General features: G+C 44.7%; 1 protein-coding gene across 1 annotated transcript in view; it reads left to right on the forward strand.

Moving 5' to 3' along the window:
• LOC149284280 (centlein-like) overlaps positions 1 to 17,213 on the forward strand; it is a 162,626-nt gene that overhangs the window by 102,902 nt on the left and 42,511 nt on the right. The window contains exon 21 of the mRNA XM_089496969.1: positions 28 to 245. Coding sequence (XP_089353095.1) covers positions 28 to 245 — 218 coding nt within the window. The remainder of the gene's footprint in view (positions 1 to 27; positions 246 to 17,213) is intronic.

Below are 17,213 nucleotides of genomic sequence, written 5' to 3' on the forward strand. Positions count from 1 at the left end.
TGTTGTATGATCATTCTCTATATTCAGTACGAAGAGACGGGAGAAGCCATGTTGTCCCTTTTAAACCCTCCCTGGCATCGTTACGACAAAGAGTGGTGTCTCTACAACATCAAGTGTCTGTACTGCAAAAGGGAAAGCAGGCCGCTACTGCTGCTGTCAAACAGTTTAAAGAAGAGAAGATAAAGCTAGCAGCTGAACTACATCTGGCGCACCAAAGACTTCAGATCAGCAAGCAGATGGCAAAGGTAAGGAATTTTCTTTGCTTAGCTCGTAACAAGATGATTATTACTGAAATAATCGTTCTGCTTGGATAGGACACTAAACCCATCAATAAAGCGTTTCCGGTGTAATTTGTAGTTTTGCTTGCATTTATTATGTCGCTTTCATTTTCTTTTAATATAGGATATCACGTTTATCAGAAGGTGTTTACCATTATTTTACTATATTTGGGCACCTGTGTATAAGTCAGTAGAAGTAGTACAAGTCTGCTACACTGGCCAGCTGTTCCGTCTATTGATGGCAAGCTGAAATCAGCACTTCCATTAACACTACTAACTATTATTCACTCTGGTGTGGTGTCTGCCATCAAATGCTTAATCAGCAAAGTGTACACCAGCAGGATATAAACTCTGGGACACTGAAAAAAAAAATCAAAACAGTTCACAAAGAACAGGTAATTTAGAAGAAAATATTGTCTATTCTGACTCTGCATATTTATTTAATTCATACCTTTTGTTCTAAAAATAACACTAAACTGACAATTACCAGTCTGTATTGACCTGTTTAACAAAAAAGTAAATTTATTTAAATTCCCGTAGAAATTCTTTATAAGAAAGTTGTGAATTTAACTTTTATCTAATATACATATAAGAGACATTGGGCATATATGTATGATTGCAGGTTACCAATCAATATAATATAAGTATAAACATACACATTTTGGTTAATGTAAAAACAAAAGACCAGGTGCCAAGCCTTCTTATCCAGCTCGCTGTTGAGAAGATTTGAAAATTGAGAAGGAGCTTGATCAAGAGAGAAATCATTTGTTAACGGAGTCAGAATTGAAAAGAGCAATACAGAAACTTTTAATAATGGAAATAAATAATCAGTGCCTACGTTTCTGTCACATGACAAGTATTCCTAGCCAAAAATATGAGTGGTGCAAAGTTTTACACGATTGAAGGATTCATTCTTGAAGGAATTTGAGCATTTACCAGAACTTGGGATGATGTTCCTAATGATGTATTTGGTTACAAAAGTGTTTAGTAGGTGAAAGAGCATCTTTTTTTAAAATTTGAAAACTTTTAATTTCCTTTTGTAGTTTTGAGGTGTATCTCCTGAAGTATAACTCATGTTCTGAAGCAGGTCAGCTGAGACCTGATGGGTATATGCAAAATGGAAACTTACCTTTACTCTCTCTGCTCCTTAAAAGAACACAGTTTTTTTATCCTTTCTTGAGATCTCCAAATGCAGGTTGCATTGAAGAAGAAACTTTCACCCTCTCAAATCTGATTTTAGCATTGTGGCTTATTGTTGACAGATTCTGAAAACATGATATTCAGGAACTTCTGAGTAGGTTGTTCCAAAACGTATAAATCTTGTTTTTAAAACTCTAATCTAGACTTGTATGAGTGTTCATGGTAATTGTGTTGTGCATGGCCCGGTTGCACTTCAGGTAACAAATGGCCTGACATTCTCCTGTAGAATTTTCTGATGCAGAGTCCACATTGCTTAAAAGGTTTCGCTTTTGACTTATCGTTCCATAGATCATTGCTTCTGGACTCTTGCAGAACAGGTGCTTTAACTGTAGACCAGCATTTGTGTTTTCCATTTTGTTTCTCTGCCATGAGTCAATTGCTTGCCCAGATCCCTTGGACCTGCTTAAATTAGGCATGATCACCATTAAAAATCCGAACCTAATAATCTTCTTCAATGCGTTGCGTTTACAAGGGGGTGGTAATAAGTTATCACATGTTTGATTACCTAGTAGATCAATTAGATCAAACTTTACCGTCATTTGTTCTCCCTCTCTATATATATAATAATCTCCACAGTGGTCTGACCAAAGGCACTGTGAAAATTAGACAATACAGACAGTCATAGAAGGGACAAATATCGGTTCACGCAAATGTACCTCACTATGGTGGTTTTCAGAATTTTTACCTTTATAGTTAACCTATTCCCCTTTTCAATAACCTGGACAAGAAGCAAGGCATTCTGTGAACCATGACACACTTTATTTGGAGCAGCATAATCTTCCGCCTTATCTTTGATTCATCCTTTCTTGTTGATCCCCAAAAGATTGCTTTGTTGGCAGCAACTGAAACTTTACAGACAAAGACAGATGTTTTTGCGGTCGGTACTTTTTAATCCACAAACAGTCCCGCAGGACACAATCACATGGAGATGAGAGATTTATAAATATTCGGCAAGTTTTGAGACACAGTGTGTAGTTCGTTCAACCTGATGGATGGCCAACATCTGGTGCCCATTGAAACTTTTTGTTTTTGCGTATTTTAAAATATATTTTTTTTGTAATCTTAAGAAATTGTATATGCTTTATTTTTTTAGTGAACATCTTAAGGCTTTCTTTTAGCATTATTTGATCGTGCCTCTCGCTCTCTTGCAACGGAGAAAGTATTTGTAGCAAAAGGGCCTGCAACTGTTCTTGTGATTTCCTATCCTATATCTTGTGATTTCTTTTTTGTCTTTCGTTCAGTGCCATTGATTTGGCGAGTTTAAAGCTGAAGAGCAGTTTTTTCCCCCAAAGAAGCTGAGATCAGTGGCATAAGGGGCAGAACTAATATTACCTAATCAGTTCCCTGTCCTCAAGTTCTCTCCCTTCTTCTCATCCCAACTTTGCCAAGACTTCATGAACAACATAAAGCATCTCCTTAAAGGGACGATTTAGTTTCTCATGCAGCCTCACCAACTGTTTTATTTTTAAATACTTTATAATTACACTCATGTTGTTATCTATTGGATTATTTTGTGGTTAAGTGATTAGAAAAATAAGAATGAAGACTCAATAAAAGAGGTGCCTTCATACCAGAGCTATTTGGTTATTAGAAGGTTATGTTGAAAGATATTAACATATTTTTCCTCTATATGGTGTTTTTTTAATGTTTATTCTTCCCTCATAGAATTAGATATGCCATAAAGTTCATCATACTCACAGTTTAAGGATGGTTTGGTGGAATAATGCTAAGACTCACTATGTGCTTCAATAGACATTTGGTGGCATCACATTGTGCAAATACATAAAAGGTCAGTATAAACAGCTCTCTAGTGATCTGTTCACCAAGAGGTCTCTACAAAAGACACGGGGTCTTCAGTTGAGATTTTAGCATCAGGTTTTTTTTTTCCCTTTTGTGGCATAATTGGTAATTGCCAAAAGTAGGGTTTTTTTGCCTTCTTTTGGATTAACTTTAGAACTTTGGAACTTTAGAACTAGGTATGTGTGAAAGGTTGAAGTTGATGGACTGAAGTCTTTTTTTCAATCTACTATACCAGGGGTGTCCAAGTTTTTTCTGCAGTGGGCCACTTCATCAGAATTGTATACGTGTGAGGGCCGCACTCATTTTTCACTGTGAGAAAATATGGCCTTAAATAAAATATGCAGATTAAAATAAAGTAAAACAACACAAAACCTTTACTTTTCCTCTCACTGATTTCTGGTCCTAGAAAGTTTTGTGACTACAAATTCAGGATAATTAAAAATGAAATAGTTCTATTTATTCTAGGGATGCACCAAAATTAAAATTCTGGACCAAAACATTCACGGTTCATTTAGCCAAAACCGAAAATGACCCCACCTTTAAAAATAATAATAAAAACTCACATTTTTAACAAAAGTAGGTAACACACAATTGGACAAAAAAAAAAAGCAATCTGACTTGGCATGATAGGAGTGTGATTGCTAACAACAATCACACTCCTTTCATACCCAGGCAACCAGTAAATGCTGGTACCTAGGTATGATGGGACTGTGATTGCTGTTAGCAATCACACTCCTATCATGCCAAGTCAGCCAGTACATGCTGGTACAGGATGGCTGTAAGTGAAGTGCAGACCCCATACTGCTGGCAGAATCAATACACAAGGGGGGCAGCTAGCTAGGTTTCAGCATGTACTGGCTGACTTGGCATGATAGGAGTGTGATTGCTAACAGCAATCACAGTCCCATCATGCCTAGGTTCCAGCACTTACACATCCATGCTATCACACACACATTCATTCATATACTCATTCATTCACAGATTCATTCCCTCAATCACGCATACTCATTCAAACACCCTCCCCCACCCCCTTACCTGCACTGCAGCTCCCTCGATGCCGCTCAGACTTCAGCAGGGGGTGCGGCCTCCCTCTGCGTTCTCTGGTAATGCACAGAGGAAGCAGGACTGGAGCAGAGTCATGTGATGTCACGTGAACTCTGCTGGGTTCCGCTTCCTCTGTGCAGTACAAAAGACCCTCCCACAGGTAAGTAGCAGGGCTCGTGGTGTGGCCCGCGTAAGATCAGTTGCCCTGGCTGCTGATCTTATGCGGGCCGCACCTCAAGGTCTCGCAGGCCGCATTTGGCCCGCGGGCCGCATGTTGGACGCCCCTGTACTATACTATACTATACTATACTCAAACAAACTGGTACAAGGAGGAACATAAAGGAGTATAATGTTGATGATAATCCCAAGTACATAGTAAGGTTGTTCATGTACTCTTAGATCTTGGTTAGTCATAATCTAAACATGGTATGTTTAAGAAATAAAAAAAACATTATTTTATTTATAAATACCTCAATCTGATTATTCTTTTTGCAACTTCGATTCACCAAAACATATCATGTACTCTAAAATGAAAATTTACATTGTTTTAATACACATTTGGTGGCGTATACAGTACCGTATTTCCTCGATTATAAGACGAGGTTTTTTCCAGAGCTAATCGGGGTCGTCTTATAATCAGACCTCAACTAGGTCTGACTATGAGACTAAGATCCAGACCTTCCCCTGCTGTCAAAGATCAGAGTTCCCCGTGATCTCTGACAGCCGGGGAAGGTCTGAGTGATGGACGCAGACAACCCCCACTGCTAACCGCACCTCCTCCCGGCTGCAGTGGAAGTTGTGTACGCGAATTGCGTAGAGCTCTACAAGCTGCCCGGACTACGCACCGGGGACTCAGAAGCTCCGGTAGGTTTGGAGGAGGGAGGGGTAGGGAGTGTTAAATGGGGGGCATAAGGCATTTCTGGAGGCAGGGTGCTCTGTGAAATGCCTTTTAACCCCCTTAATGCCACTCTGCCTCCAGAAATGCCTTTTAACCCTCTATACGCCACTCTGCCTCCAGAAATGCCTTATACCTTCCTATATGCCACTCTGCCCCATAATATGCCTTTTAACCCCCTAAATGCCAGAGTGGCATATAGAGGTATAAGGCGATTCTGGAGGCACAGTGGCACGTAGGGGGTCAAAAGGCATATCATGGGGCACAGTGGCATTTAGAGGGTTAAAAGGCATATCATGGGGCACAGTGGCATATAGGGGGTATAAGGCATTTCTGGGGCAGAGTGGCAAGTCAGGGGGCAGAGGTGCATAACTGGGCGGGCAGGTTGGAAAAAAAAAAGGAAATAAAAACAATATTTTTCTCAATCGTAGCTTTTATTTAAAAAAAATGTTCACATAGTTTACATGAATTAACATTTACTGGTAAAACTTTTTTCCTATAGGGTCGTCTTATATTCAGGCTTTTTCTTTTTTTCATAAATTAATATTCAGATTTGGGGGGGGGGTCGTCTTATAATCAGGGTCATCTTATAATCGAGCAAATACGGTACTTTGTTTATAAAAAAAAATGAATTATAAATTAAACTATACTGGAGGAATCACAAATATTTTTTCACCACAATACTTTGTGGTCTAGTGCAGTTTGTTCATGAACCAAACTGTGGTTATACTGCATTTTTCAGTTATAGTTCCTGTGTCTGCAGGATTTTAGGTCCCTATTGTAGGTAAGTGATACTACATGCTATTCTCTACTCAGAAACCATATAATGTTCTTTGTAAATCCTTGCTTAGTCTTTTCACCAAAGTCATGTATTGGAGTAATATTTTTGCCATTCTTAAGTTTAGCAGAATGCCGTATTAGAAGAAGTTTGTGTCCTTTCATAATGGTTTTCATTGATTTCAGACAGGAAAGTATGCAGCACTAAAGTAATGCAAGAAAATTAACTTTCAACCTGTTTCTGTCCTTTAAGGAACCTTCTATCTATGTTAATTCCATAAAAGCACTTCAGACACACAAAATACACACAGCCAGGGCCTAACTGGCAACAACACTGCTGCCCTGGCACTTTAAGGCCGGCAGCTGCCTGATGATATTATCACAGCCAACGGTTGTTGATATGCGTGGCTTCACACTACATTTTTATGCTTACGTACCGTACGGGCAAATCCAACTGGTGACCGCACATTACAGCACCCACTCTGCTCCTGGGGCAGCAGATCGATTGACTTTGTGGTCCTGACTGTGACATTCTGCCCTGGTTTCCTGCCTCCTGTATTGTGCATTTAGGTTTTTAGACTGTTCCTTGTTCAGCCTCTAGTGGCCGCTCTGCCTATGTTTCTGGTCTCCTCCTTTTGTTGTCACCTGGCCTCCTTACCTGCTGCCCTGCAGTATAAAGGGCTGTAGCTTCCTGCAAACTGGGCCTTGGCATTGTAGTAATAGGACTGTTTTGCCCTGGTCCTGTTCCTGAATTATTCCTGGCTTCCTTTTGTACCTGATTCTGTATTGCTCCTGCCTTCCGCCCTGCAAGTAGGCTTCTTGTCGTGTGCCCTGCGAGTGGGCTTCCGGTCATGTGCCCAGCCTGAGGGCTTCCAGCAGCATGTCCAGTCCTGTGCTCTGCCAGTGAGCTTCCAGTCATGTGCCCTGCCGGTGGGCTTCTATTTCAGCATCAGCCTTGCCAGTTCCAGTCCCGCACTTCTGTCTGGCGTGTGCCTGTCTACCTTGCACCATGAATCGCAGTGTACAAACAGACAACCCTATCCCTGCACCGAGGCCCCTCGCTAACCTGCTTACCCAGTGTGTGACACTGACAGCCAGTGGCCCACTGGGCTTTTTCCCAGTGTACCAGATGGTCAATCCAGGCATGCACAAAATTCCTGGCCTATCCACAGCCCACAAGGACTTATTTTTGGCTAGTCTTGTTAATGGACTTCAGTATTTTTCAATAGATATACAGTAAGCGTTTATGCCTTTTGAGCCTTTAGGGATAGCGAAAGGTTAAGATATTTTGGGGAAAACTTTAAGAAATACTTACAGATCAACCTAATGAGGCATTTGGAAGGTGTAAGAATCCTGGGCAGGCTTCGTTGATCAGGTGTATCCTCTTGCCTCCTTCACTTCTTAATCCCTTGCTTTGCTTTGTCTAACACTTTGTCTAACACTTTGTCTGAGGATGGTGTAGGTGTAATTGACCTACTCAAGAATGTTGAACTGTCCGACTTCCTTGGTAGCCAGAAGATCTAACATGCAAACCACTGAATTTAAGTGGTATTTATTTTAATATCCTTACCCTCACGAACAGAGTACATTAGTTTTGTAAAATACTCCAAGGAGTTAACTTTTACATTCTTTTACTACTTCTTCTAATCCTTCTATACAAATAGTTGTTCCCAGTGATATTCAGTTAGTGATAAAAGAAGGTAAAATAAGGCAGCCTCTCTGAATATACATTGAATACTTCTAATAATGAACCTGAAAACCCTTTGCGTACTCCTTTCTTAAATTTTTTTATTTTTTTATCAATTCTCCGTTTATTGAAGAGCAACATGACATTACGCAGCATCACAGCAATAGTAAGGCACAAATGAGGTAGGCATAGGGCACCACAATATGGGCGACCATGACCCGAATATATACAGTTAGAGAGGGTAGCACAACAGAGTGCCAAAGAACAGATGGATACAGTTACAGACCATGGCAGATAAATTTGTGTAACAGACATGTAGCAACAATACGAGCATAGGGAGCAGTTGGTAAATACAGTACCCAGAGAGAGCAACGAGTTCCAAAGTATGGCAATACCAAACGGCAGTAGGATCGGGTCATAAGACCTAGGAAAGGCAGGTACTCAATATAACAAATTAAACCAAACTAAAACAAAAACCTGTGTGGCACGCAGGTAAAAAAAGGAATTACAAAGAAAAAGTAAAACAAATCAAATCAGAGTGTGGAGGGAAAAAGTGTTTAAAGATTCAGGCCAGAGAGGGGTCCGAGCGGCTATCCAGGGAGGAAATGAATGAACACCAATAGAACCACTTGAGCTCCACTGTATGGTCCTGGCCCTTGGAGGCGCTCGAAAGGACCTCCATCTGGTAGATAAATTCCACTCGGCGGAACCAGGCAGATATAGAAGGGGGAACGACGGACTTCCAAGAACGGGGAAGGGTAGTGAACGCGGCATTGATCAAATGGAACTTAATTGAGCCCTTATAGGCCTGATACGGGACCGAGTTGTAGTGAAGGAGTATAGCGGCTGGAGTAGCTGTAAACATAGGGTCCGATACCTCCCGAATAACCTCGGCTACCTTGTCCCAAAAGGGCCTAATAGCAGGACAACCCCACCAGATTCCCGGTTGGGAATTACAACGCCAGCACGTCGGGCAGAAACCTATGTAGATCAAGGGGCACCTTATACCACCGGGTAACTATTTTAAAGAGGGTTTCCTGCACCCTGCTAGACACGGTCCCTTTGTGGACAATCATTAGCATCCTCTCCCAATCCTCCAATGAGAAGGAAAGGCCCAGGTCATTTTCCCAAAGGCTGAAATAGTAGGGTTTGGTAGCAACCGCCGGGGAAATCAGGATAGCGTATAAAGCAGAGAGCAGGTGTGGAGGTTCCTGCGCCTCAAGGCATAGTTGTTGAAAAACAGTGGGTGGGCGGGCGCCACCACCCAGGGCTCCGGCGGAGGAGAGGAAGTGTTTGAGTTGGTGGTACAGAAAAAGAGACAGGAAAGAGTTAGTCGCAGTCCCCGTCAGCTCCGTCAAAGGCTTAAGGGTGTGGCCCCGCATCACATGGCAGACTCGTAGAGTGGAGACACCAGCAGGCGTGAAGGGCGCTAGACGGGCCGCGTCATGGCCTGGGGCGAAATCCGGGTGACCCGAGATGGGAAATAGGGGGGAAGGATCGGACACGAGACCCCCCGTCCGCGCAGCATGCCCTAAGGCTTTCAGGGTGGGGCCAATCAAGGGGTGTGGGGCCTGAGAGATACAGCGCTGAGGATTAGCAATCCACGGGAGAGTGGCAATCGGGCAGGTTAACGCAGCAGCCTCCACAGACACCCATAAACGGCGCGCGCCCACAGACCACTCCCCAACACGACGGAGATGAGCAGCCCTCCAGTAGAGCTCCAGGTTAGGAAGGCCCATCCCCCCCAATGTCTTAGGTCTCGTCAGATAAGAGAAAGAAAGTCTAGGCTATTTGCCCCTCCAAATGTAGCGGAGAAAGGCACCATGACATTTACGAAAATAAGAGCGGGGGAGGAAAATAGGTAGCGTTTGGAAGAGATACAAGAAGCGGGGGAGAACGTTCATCTTGAGGACGCTAACCCTCCCAAACCAGGACACATGGGGGAAGGCCCACTTATGGAGATCAGAAAGGAGGGAGCTCAGAAGGGGATCAAAGTTGAGGGACCGGATCCGAGACAGATCCGCGGGTATAAGAACCCCCAGGTATTTAATATGATCATCCTTCCAACTCTGGCGCTAAGCGAAACCCCATCATCTCCGATTTCGAAAGGTTAATCTTGTAGTTGGATATATAGCAGAAGCGGTCGAGAACCGACAGCAACGCGGGGAGGGAGCGACCTGGGTCAGAGAGTGTCACCAAGATGTCATCGGCGAACAGGGAAATCACGTGGGAGTGACCGGAAACGTCAACCCCCGCGATATCGGGGTGAGCTCAGATGGCTGCCGCAAGGGGTTCAACCACCAGGAGGAACAAAAGGGGGGAGAGGGGACAGCCCTGCCTCGTACCATTGGAAAGAGCGACCCGGCCAGACTGGCCAGACGGGGAGGAGTACAAAGCGCGAACGCACGTCAGGAATCTAGAGCCCAAGCCAATACCCTCCAGGACTCGAAATAGATAGGGCCAGGACACCCTATCAAACGCCTTTTCGGCGTCCATCGAGGCCAAGACCAGAGGGGTATCAGAGTGATGTGCATGCGCCAGCAAGTCAATGACCTTGATCGTATTGTCTCGCGCCTCCCTCCCGGGCACAAACCCCACCTGATCCGGGTGAACCAGGCCAGGCAGAAAGGGACAGAGGCGGTTGGCAAGGACCTCAGCGAACAGCTTGACATCGACGTTGATCAACGAGATCGGCCGATAACTGCTACAGAGGTCCAAATTTTTATCAGGCTTAGGAAGCACGACAATGCTGGCATCGAGCGCTCGGGGGTCAAAGGGCTCGCCCCTGGCAATGGCGTTGAAGTGATTTACCAAATGGGGGCCTAAAAGCGTAAGGAACTTTTTATAATAAACGGCCGTGAAGCCATCCAGGCCTGGGCTCTTGCCCGGAGGGGAATTTTTGACTGCGAATTCAATTTCCGACAAAGTGATCGGGGCCTCTAAAGCCGCACTATCCTCTGCCGTAAGAACCCGGGTAAGGTGTGCGTTCAAAAAGTCAGCGGTGGCGTTATGGGTATCCAGGCCAGGGCGGGTCTCAGGGGGGAGGTTATAAAGGGAGGAATAGTATTGTTGGAAACACTCAGCAATTTTATGAGAGTGGAAGTGCAGTTTGTCATGGCGGTCTCGGATCCTAGTCAGGTAAGTTTGAGCCCTTTTCACCCTCAAAGCCCTAGCCAGCAACTTACCCGGCTTGTCGCCAAACTCATAAAAGAGATGTCGCGTCAGCAAAAAGTTACGTTTGACACGGGTGTCTAACATAGTCGCCAGTCGAGCGCGAAAAGTGGTAAGCTGAAGCTGAAGCGCCGGGAGGAGAGTGGCCTTGTGCCGCAATTCAAGGGACTCAATTTGTTTGATCAGAGAGAGAACAGCAGCCGAATGCTGCCATTTGGCCTCGGCCCCCATACCAATCAGGCAACCTCTTATGACTGCCTTATGAGCCTCCCATACGACTGCGGTGGGAACGTCCGGAGTGGTATTGTCAGTGAAATAGTTAGTGATATGGGACGACAGAGCTGACAGATTGCCAGGATCATCCAACAAAGACTCATTAAGCCTCCAACTCCAGCGGTGGCATGGGGAGCGGAAAAGTGGGTATAGTCCCTCTCCTCGGGATGCAGGGTACGCCAAGCATCAACAAGCTGGTTGAATTTAAGGTGCTTGAGGACCTTGCGAATATTAGAGTACGGGAGGTGCGACCTACCAGAGGAAGTATCAAATAGAGGGTCGAAAACCATATTGAAGTCCCCACCCAGGACAGTAACCCCCTCCTGGAAGTCCGCCAGTTTATTAAGTATTGCAGTGATGGATTGTCCCTGAGATTTATTAGGGGCATAGAGATTCGCCAGGGTGACCTTCTGGGAACCCACATAGCCTTTGACAAATATACAGCGCCCCTCGTCGTCCATCCATTCGTCTAAGAGTTGGAAGCGGACCACCTTGTGTATAAGGAGAGCCACACCTTTAGTTTACGAGGAATGGGAGCTAGAGAAAAAAGCATGAGAGAAGGTCCTACCTTCAAGCCGGCGTTCAGTGCCCCGTTTAAAATGGGTCTCCTGAATAAAGGCAACGTGGGATTTAGAAGAACGGAGAAAGGAACAAAGTTTAGACCGTTGCTCTGGTTTATTTAAGCCCCGTATATTAAGCGTCACAAAGTTTAGGTGGTTAGAGGACATAATTGGGGCTGGTATAGCACATAGGTAGGATTTGGAGCCACCACAGGTCAAATGAACCAAAAACAAAGAACAATAAAATACAGCAACAAAAAAAACGTGTGTGAGATGCAATGTGTGGAGTGCAGGTAGGTCATGGAAGCACCTACCATGGCCACACAAAGTGTCGACAACTAATGAGCTGAGGGACTACGGAGAGTCCCAAAATCACTGTCCACAGGAGGACAGGAGAGCTCGGGGGGGGGAATGCCCGCCAAAGCGGACAGGTAAGAGAGGCAAGCGGGGAAGGGAAGAAAACGGGAGAGTAGAAAAGAGCTAGAAAAGAGGAGAGGACCTCTGCTACCGCACCACCGTCCGAGAGGGCATAAAATAAGGGGGGGAAGGCCCCTGCCAAACACAGGGGACTAAGGAGAGGGACAAGCAATCCCTTGCAACCCCAAAAGGGGAATGCGTAAGGCGCCGTATGGGGAAGAGGAGACACACACCCGGGGAGAAAAAAAAAACCAAACAGGACAAGAGTAACGAAAAAGAGGGCAGGGGAAAGAGGAAGACAGGTGAGACAGATCAGGGACAGAATAAATAAGGTGAAACCCGAAATAGGGCAATCCGTATAAGTCCATCAGGGCATCAACCTCATATGTGTGTGTTGTGCAGGTGTCAAGAGTGTAAGTGGCAACTAACCGGTATAAGGCATAAGGTATAAGCGGCCTTCAGCTAGGGAACCACTCTCAAGCTCATCAAGAGCAAATGTGGAGCGTGTGCAAAACCGAAAACGAACGCCGTAAAACCGAAACGGATCGAAAAATAGCGGAAAAACAATAAAACGGAGGCCGACAAACAAAAACCTGAACGAGTGCAAGAGTCCAGTCCGTGGCGACAGCCGGAGAGGAGCAAGGTTCAGCGGGAGAAGATCCCAAACACTCACGCGCTGAAAAGTTCCACGATGAAGACGGAGCCACCGGAATGCCGCGGAGAGGAGGGGCTCAGCCGGTGTCCACTGGAGTCGCCGGGTTGCGGTGGGACCTCTTCCGCCGATTGGAGTGTAGGGTCCAAGAGGCAGCCGTTTCTGACAAAGGTGGCAAAGGCACAGGAGCTTCTTCCCAATCTGGGGCTTCCACCGCCGGGAGACGTAGCTCCTCCAAGAAGAATTTCAGCTCGCCCGGGTGTCGCAGAGTGTAGGTAGCCATTCCGTCTGGCGATCAGCATAAACGGAAAGCCCCACTGGTAGGGCACGCCAGCCTCCCGAAGCGCGGTTGTGACAGCCCGCAATGCCCTGCGCTTTTGGAGAGTGAGCGGAGAGAGATCTTGATAGATGGAGAGCTTTTCCCCTTCATAGTCCACAGCGCCGGCGGTGCGGCAAGCCTTCAACACCGCCTCCTTGACCGAGTATTCGTGGAAACAGCACACCACGTCCCTCGGAGGTGCAGATGGAGAGCCCTTCGGTCGTAGAGCACGATGGGCCCTGTCAAACTGAATTGGAGCGTCTCCCGGCACGCCGAGAAGAGAGTTAAACACCAGCTGCAACACCTGTCGAATTTGCTCGGGAGGAATCGACTCAGGTAAGCCACGGATGCGGAGATTGTTTCGTCTCCCCCGGTTGTCGAGGTCCTCTAACTGTCTTCTGAGTTGATGGATGGTATCTGTGTGTGCGTGTAGAGTGGTAGAGTGAGAGTCGATGCGGTCACACGTGGTCGTATAGGACTCCAAGTGAGAGCACGCGGTCACCCAGTTGCTTCAGGTCATGTTTGATGACCACGAGGTCGGCCCGCACGCCCCGAAGGGCCTGGTCCAGCGAGGAGTCAATCACGGCCACCAAGTCTGCTTTCATCGGAAGCGCCTTCAGGGCCTCCTGCCATGATGGTCCAGCCGCCAATGGAGGGGGAGAGCCTGCATCCCGGTCACGAAAGCCCTCTTCCGAGCATTCGCTCAGTTGGCTGGCGGGAGATGGCGCCATCTTGAGCTCCGAGTCTCGGGAGTCTTGGTCGGGCGGACCGTGGAAATAGGACCGGACAGAAGGATTAGGCGGCCTGTCCCGCGTCCCAGAAGGTCGTGGGGTGCTCCCCACACGGTTAGTTTTCCCCCATCGGCCGGGGTAAGCGTGCACAAGAAGCGGAAAAATCGGACGGTGAGCGGAGCTACAGGCTTAAGCGGCCATCTTCTTCGAGCGCTAACTCCGCCCCCCTTCTTAAATTATTTTAAGAAGCATATTTAAACATGAAAAGCGCCAATAAAATAAAAGGACTTCATTTTAAAGTTAAAAATATTTCTAAATTAGAAATTCGGTTTTTATGTCAAATCTCCATTTATTGACAAGATTCAGAATGATAAAGTACATGACAATCGTAAGCAGATAATTCCAATATGTGTGTTGGCACAGGTTGAAATTGGGGTTTGCTCTATTTTATCTTTTTCATTCATTCTTAACCAGCTAATAGTAATTGGATTTTGAAATGACCGTATCTAATACGGGAAGACCCTTTAAAAGCATCCTTGTGATATCTTGTGATATACCTGCACGGTTTGTGTAGTAGACCTGCTTTATAGGTCATTCCATTTATATATGTCAGATCCTCTAGGGCCGTGGCTTTTGCCAGATAACGCACTGTTTTATTTTGAAGCTGATAAAACCCAGCGCTATTATTGATCTGTGCATGACACAGTCTGCCTGTCTGCTGGCAGAGTGTAGCAACATTTATCCAAGAATTTGTGAAATGTCACTCGGATCATGTTCGCAGGGTAATCTGTGCACGAAATAGCTTGTGAGACCAGTATCCACGTGGAGAGGGACGTGACTGCCATAATCCTGCATCCTATCATCGTGTCGAGACAAGGTTATTTGTTAATGGAATGTCAATGCTTTCAGTTAGATCTAGAGAGGGAACCATCACACTCTCTCGGACTGTCATGTTATGTCAGCACTTAATACTCACATCTTAAACCAGACTGGGTAATTGTGACCACCACGGTGTGGTTTTCTTGTTTGTGTTTTGTAACATAAAGTGTCCTAACAAAATCAGTGTCAGCAGCTCTATGGCATCAGTGGAAAAGTGGTGTTTTATTATGTGAGCCATGATTTGAATAACTGCAAACATCCTTAAAACAGATCTGTCAGATTTCCTAAATATTCCTTTTTCTGCAGTTAATTACAGTAAATGTATGTAATGTTACTTACAGAGTAAAAAAGCAATATACATATTTGTGACGGCCCCGGGTTAATCGGTACCGTCTGTAATAATTATTGTTTGTGATACCTGCATTTCCCAGTATATGTTGTGATTATGGTGTGTGCTTTTGTTCCCCTTGTTTGATACCCTGTCCAGGTGCCACATGTCCTGCCCCTCCCTCCTTACACAGACTACAGTAGAGACCCCCTACTGGGCTGAGGGCTAATGCTCAGTCATATGCAAAGGAGGGCAGGATGTAATTCCCTTGTGTCTATTGGACGCAATTCCCTTGTGTCTATTGGACGCAATTCCCTTGTGTGTCTATTGGACGTAACTCAATCCCTTGTACTGTTTAAATGCCCCTGTGTTCCCAAATAAAGGGAGTTCCTGTTTTACCTCACTACGAGTCCTGTCTTGTTATTGAGGTAAGCCTCGGTGCTGCCCTTATTAGGGCGGTAGGGTGCTGTATTGCTATACTTCGGTATACTACAGTACGGCCGAGGTTCCTGAAGAGCTGTGTTCTCTGCTATGATCGCGTATTGTCCTTTTCAGGACGATAGCCACCCTGTGTAGCTCAGTTTCGGCTAGCCACAGACAGCGAAGGGGTTAGTCTCTGGTGCCCCGGTGGCCATGGGGCGAAGGAAGCAACGTTCGGCGGGCGTACCCAGTCGGGGTACAGGTCGGTCCCGTCACAATATTAAACAATAGATCTTGCGTGCATGCCATGGGACCAGATACCTTTTACTTTGTGTTGTCATGATCTGCCTGATCCTCTCTCCTATTTAGTTGGTGATTGTTGCCGGTTCTGGCACACTTTCTAAATGTGTGTGGGTAGTGGGCAAATGCAAGGAATGGAAATAAATTGACTTGTTAAAGGGACACTCCAGCCATTGGCATATTGATGACAACCACATGTTAATGGGACACTCCAGCCATTGTCATATTGATGACAACCACATGTTAAAGGGACATTCCAGCCATTGTACATTGATGCGTATAATAGCCGAGTGGTTCCTTTACATTTTCATGATGTCCCCTTGCTACAGATGGAGGGATTTGGCTGTACACTTCTCCTTGGATGTGATACATTGACCACCAGTCAGCTCTGGCGGTACCTTAGCAAATCCTGCAGGGTGGGTTCTGTTCAGTGTGCATGCAAGGGAAGCTCTCTAAATCCTGCATCTCTTGGGAGTATATTCCCTAAAAATGCTCTCAAGTATATACCCATTTTGTTCGTCAATTAGTGGATATTAAGGTATGTTTTGATAAGTAAACAGATCCTAATAGGCTTTTCACACCTGGTCTCTGTATGTACTATACAGAATTTGTAATATATAGTTTTTATTTAATATGTACTCTAAGGATCTCATAATTTGGAAGTAGATTTAAATTCATCGTACATCAGGATATACAGATTTTTTTTCCTGATAGAAACTGATATTTTATTACTAATTTAGGCACTCGATGACAGCATTTTTAAATTCTTGGACATTTCTCAAAGGCGATATGCTAATTGCAGACCATATTTAAGATGACCCCATAATAACATAGCCCACCTCAGATGTCATCCCTGTATTTAACGAGAATACCACAGCTCCATTTATCACTATGAGACAACTATATTTCAAATGTAAAAGAAAATATTTGATAGGCAATTAGGAATAATTAGAAAACGTCACATCAATAAGTTGTCAGCATCAAACTGATTAAAGTAAAAAAAAGTTCTCTGTCGACGGTTTAAAAAAGTTTTTTTTGGTCTGACACGATGTATGAAAAGAGAAACTTGAAATGCTAATTTAACTTTTTTATTTCTCTTTATTATGCATGCACACTATTATTGTGTCATTCATACATTGTACTGACAAAGTGCAAAGGATGTTAAAATAGTGCTGTTAGAGTAAAAGGAGAATGAATCTACCAATGGCCAATTAGCCAAAGCGTTCTTAATGGTCTCTAAAGGCTACTGAAGTCAAACAAGTAGCTAACGCATAGAGTAAAATCCTTTATATTATGGTCATTTGCTTAACATTTTTTGAAAGCTACTGTGGGCTGCTAATAAGTTCATTTGACAGAGAACAGCTTTTTTTCATGAGTGATTGGGAGAATCTGCTAGAAAATTAGGAAAAGTTGTAATGAATGAATGATATACCCCAGCATCCAGAGCTTGTATCAAAAATTCTTCAAAGCCCGTCTCTGTTA

Source organism: Sceloporus occidentalis, unplaced genomic scaffold (assembly GCF_023333645.1).
Source record: "Sceloporus occidentalis isolate IW3139 unplaced genomic scaffold, rSceOcc1.0.p SCAF_96, whole genome shotgun sequence".
Taxonomy (NCBI): domain Eukaryota; kingdom Metazoa; phylum Chordata; class Lepidosauria; order Squamata; family Phrynosomatidae; genus Sceloporus; species Sceloporus occidentalis.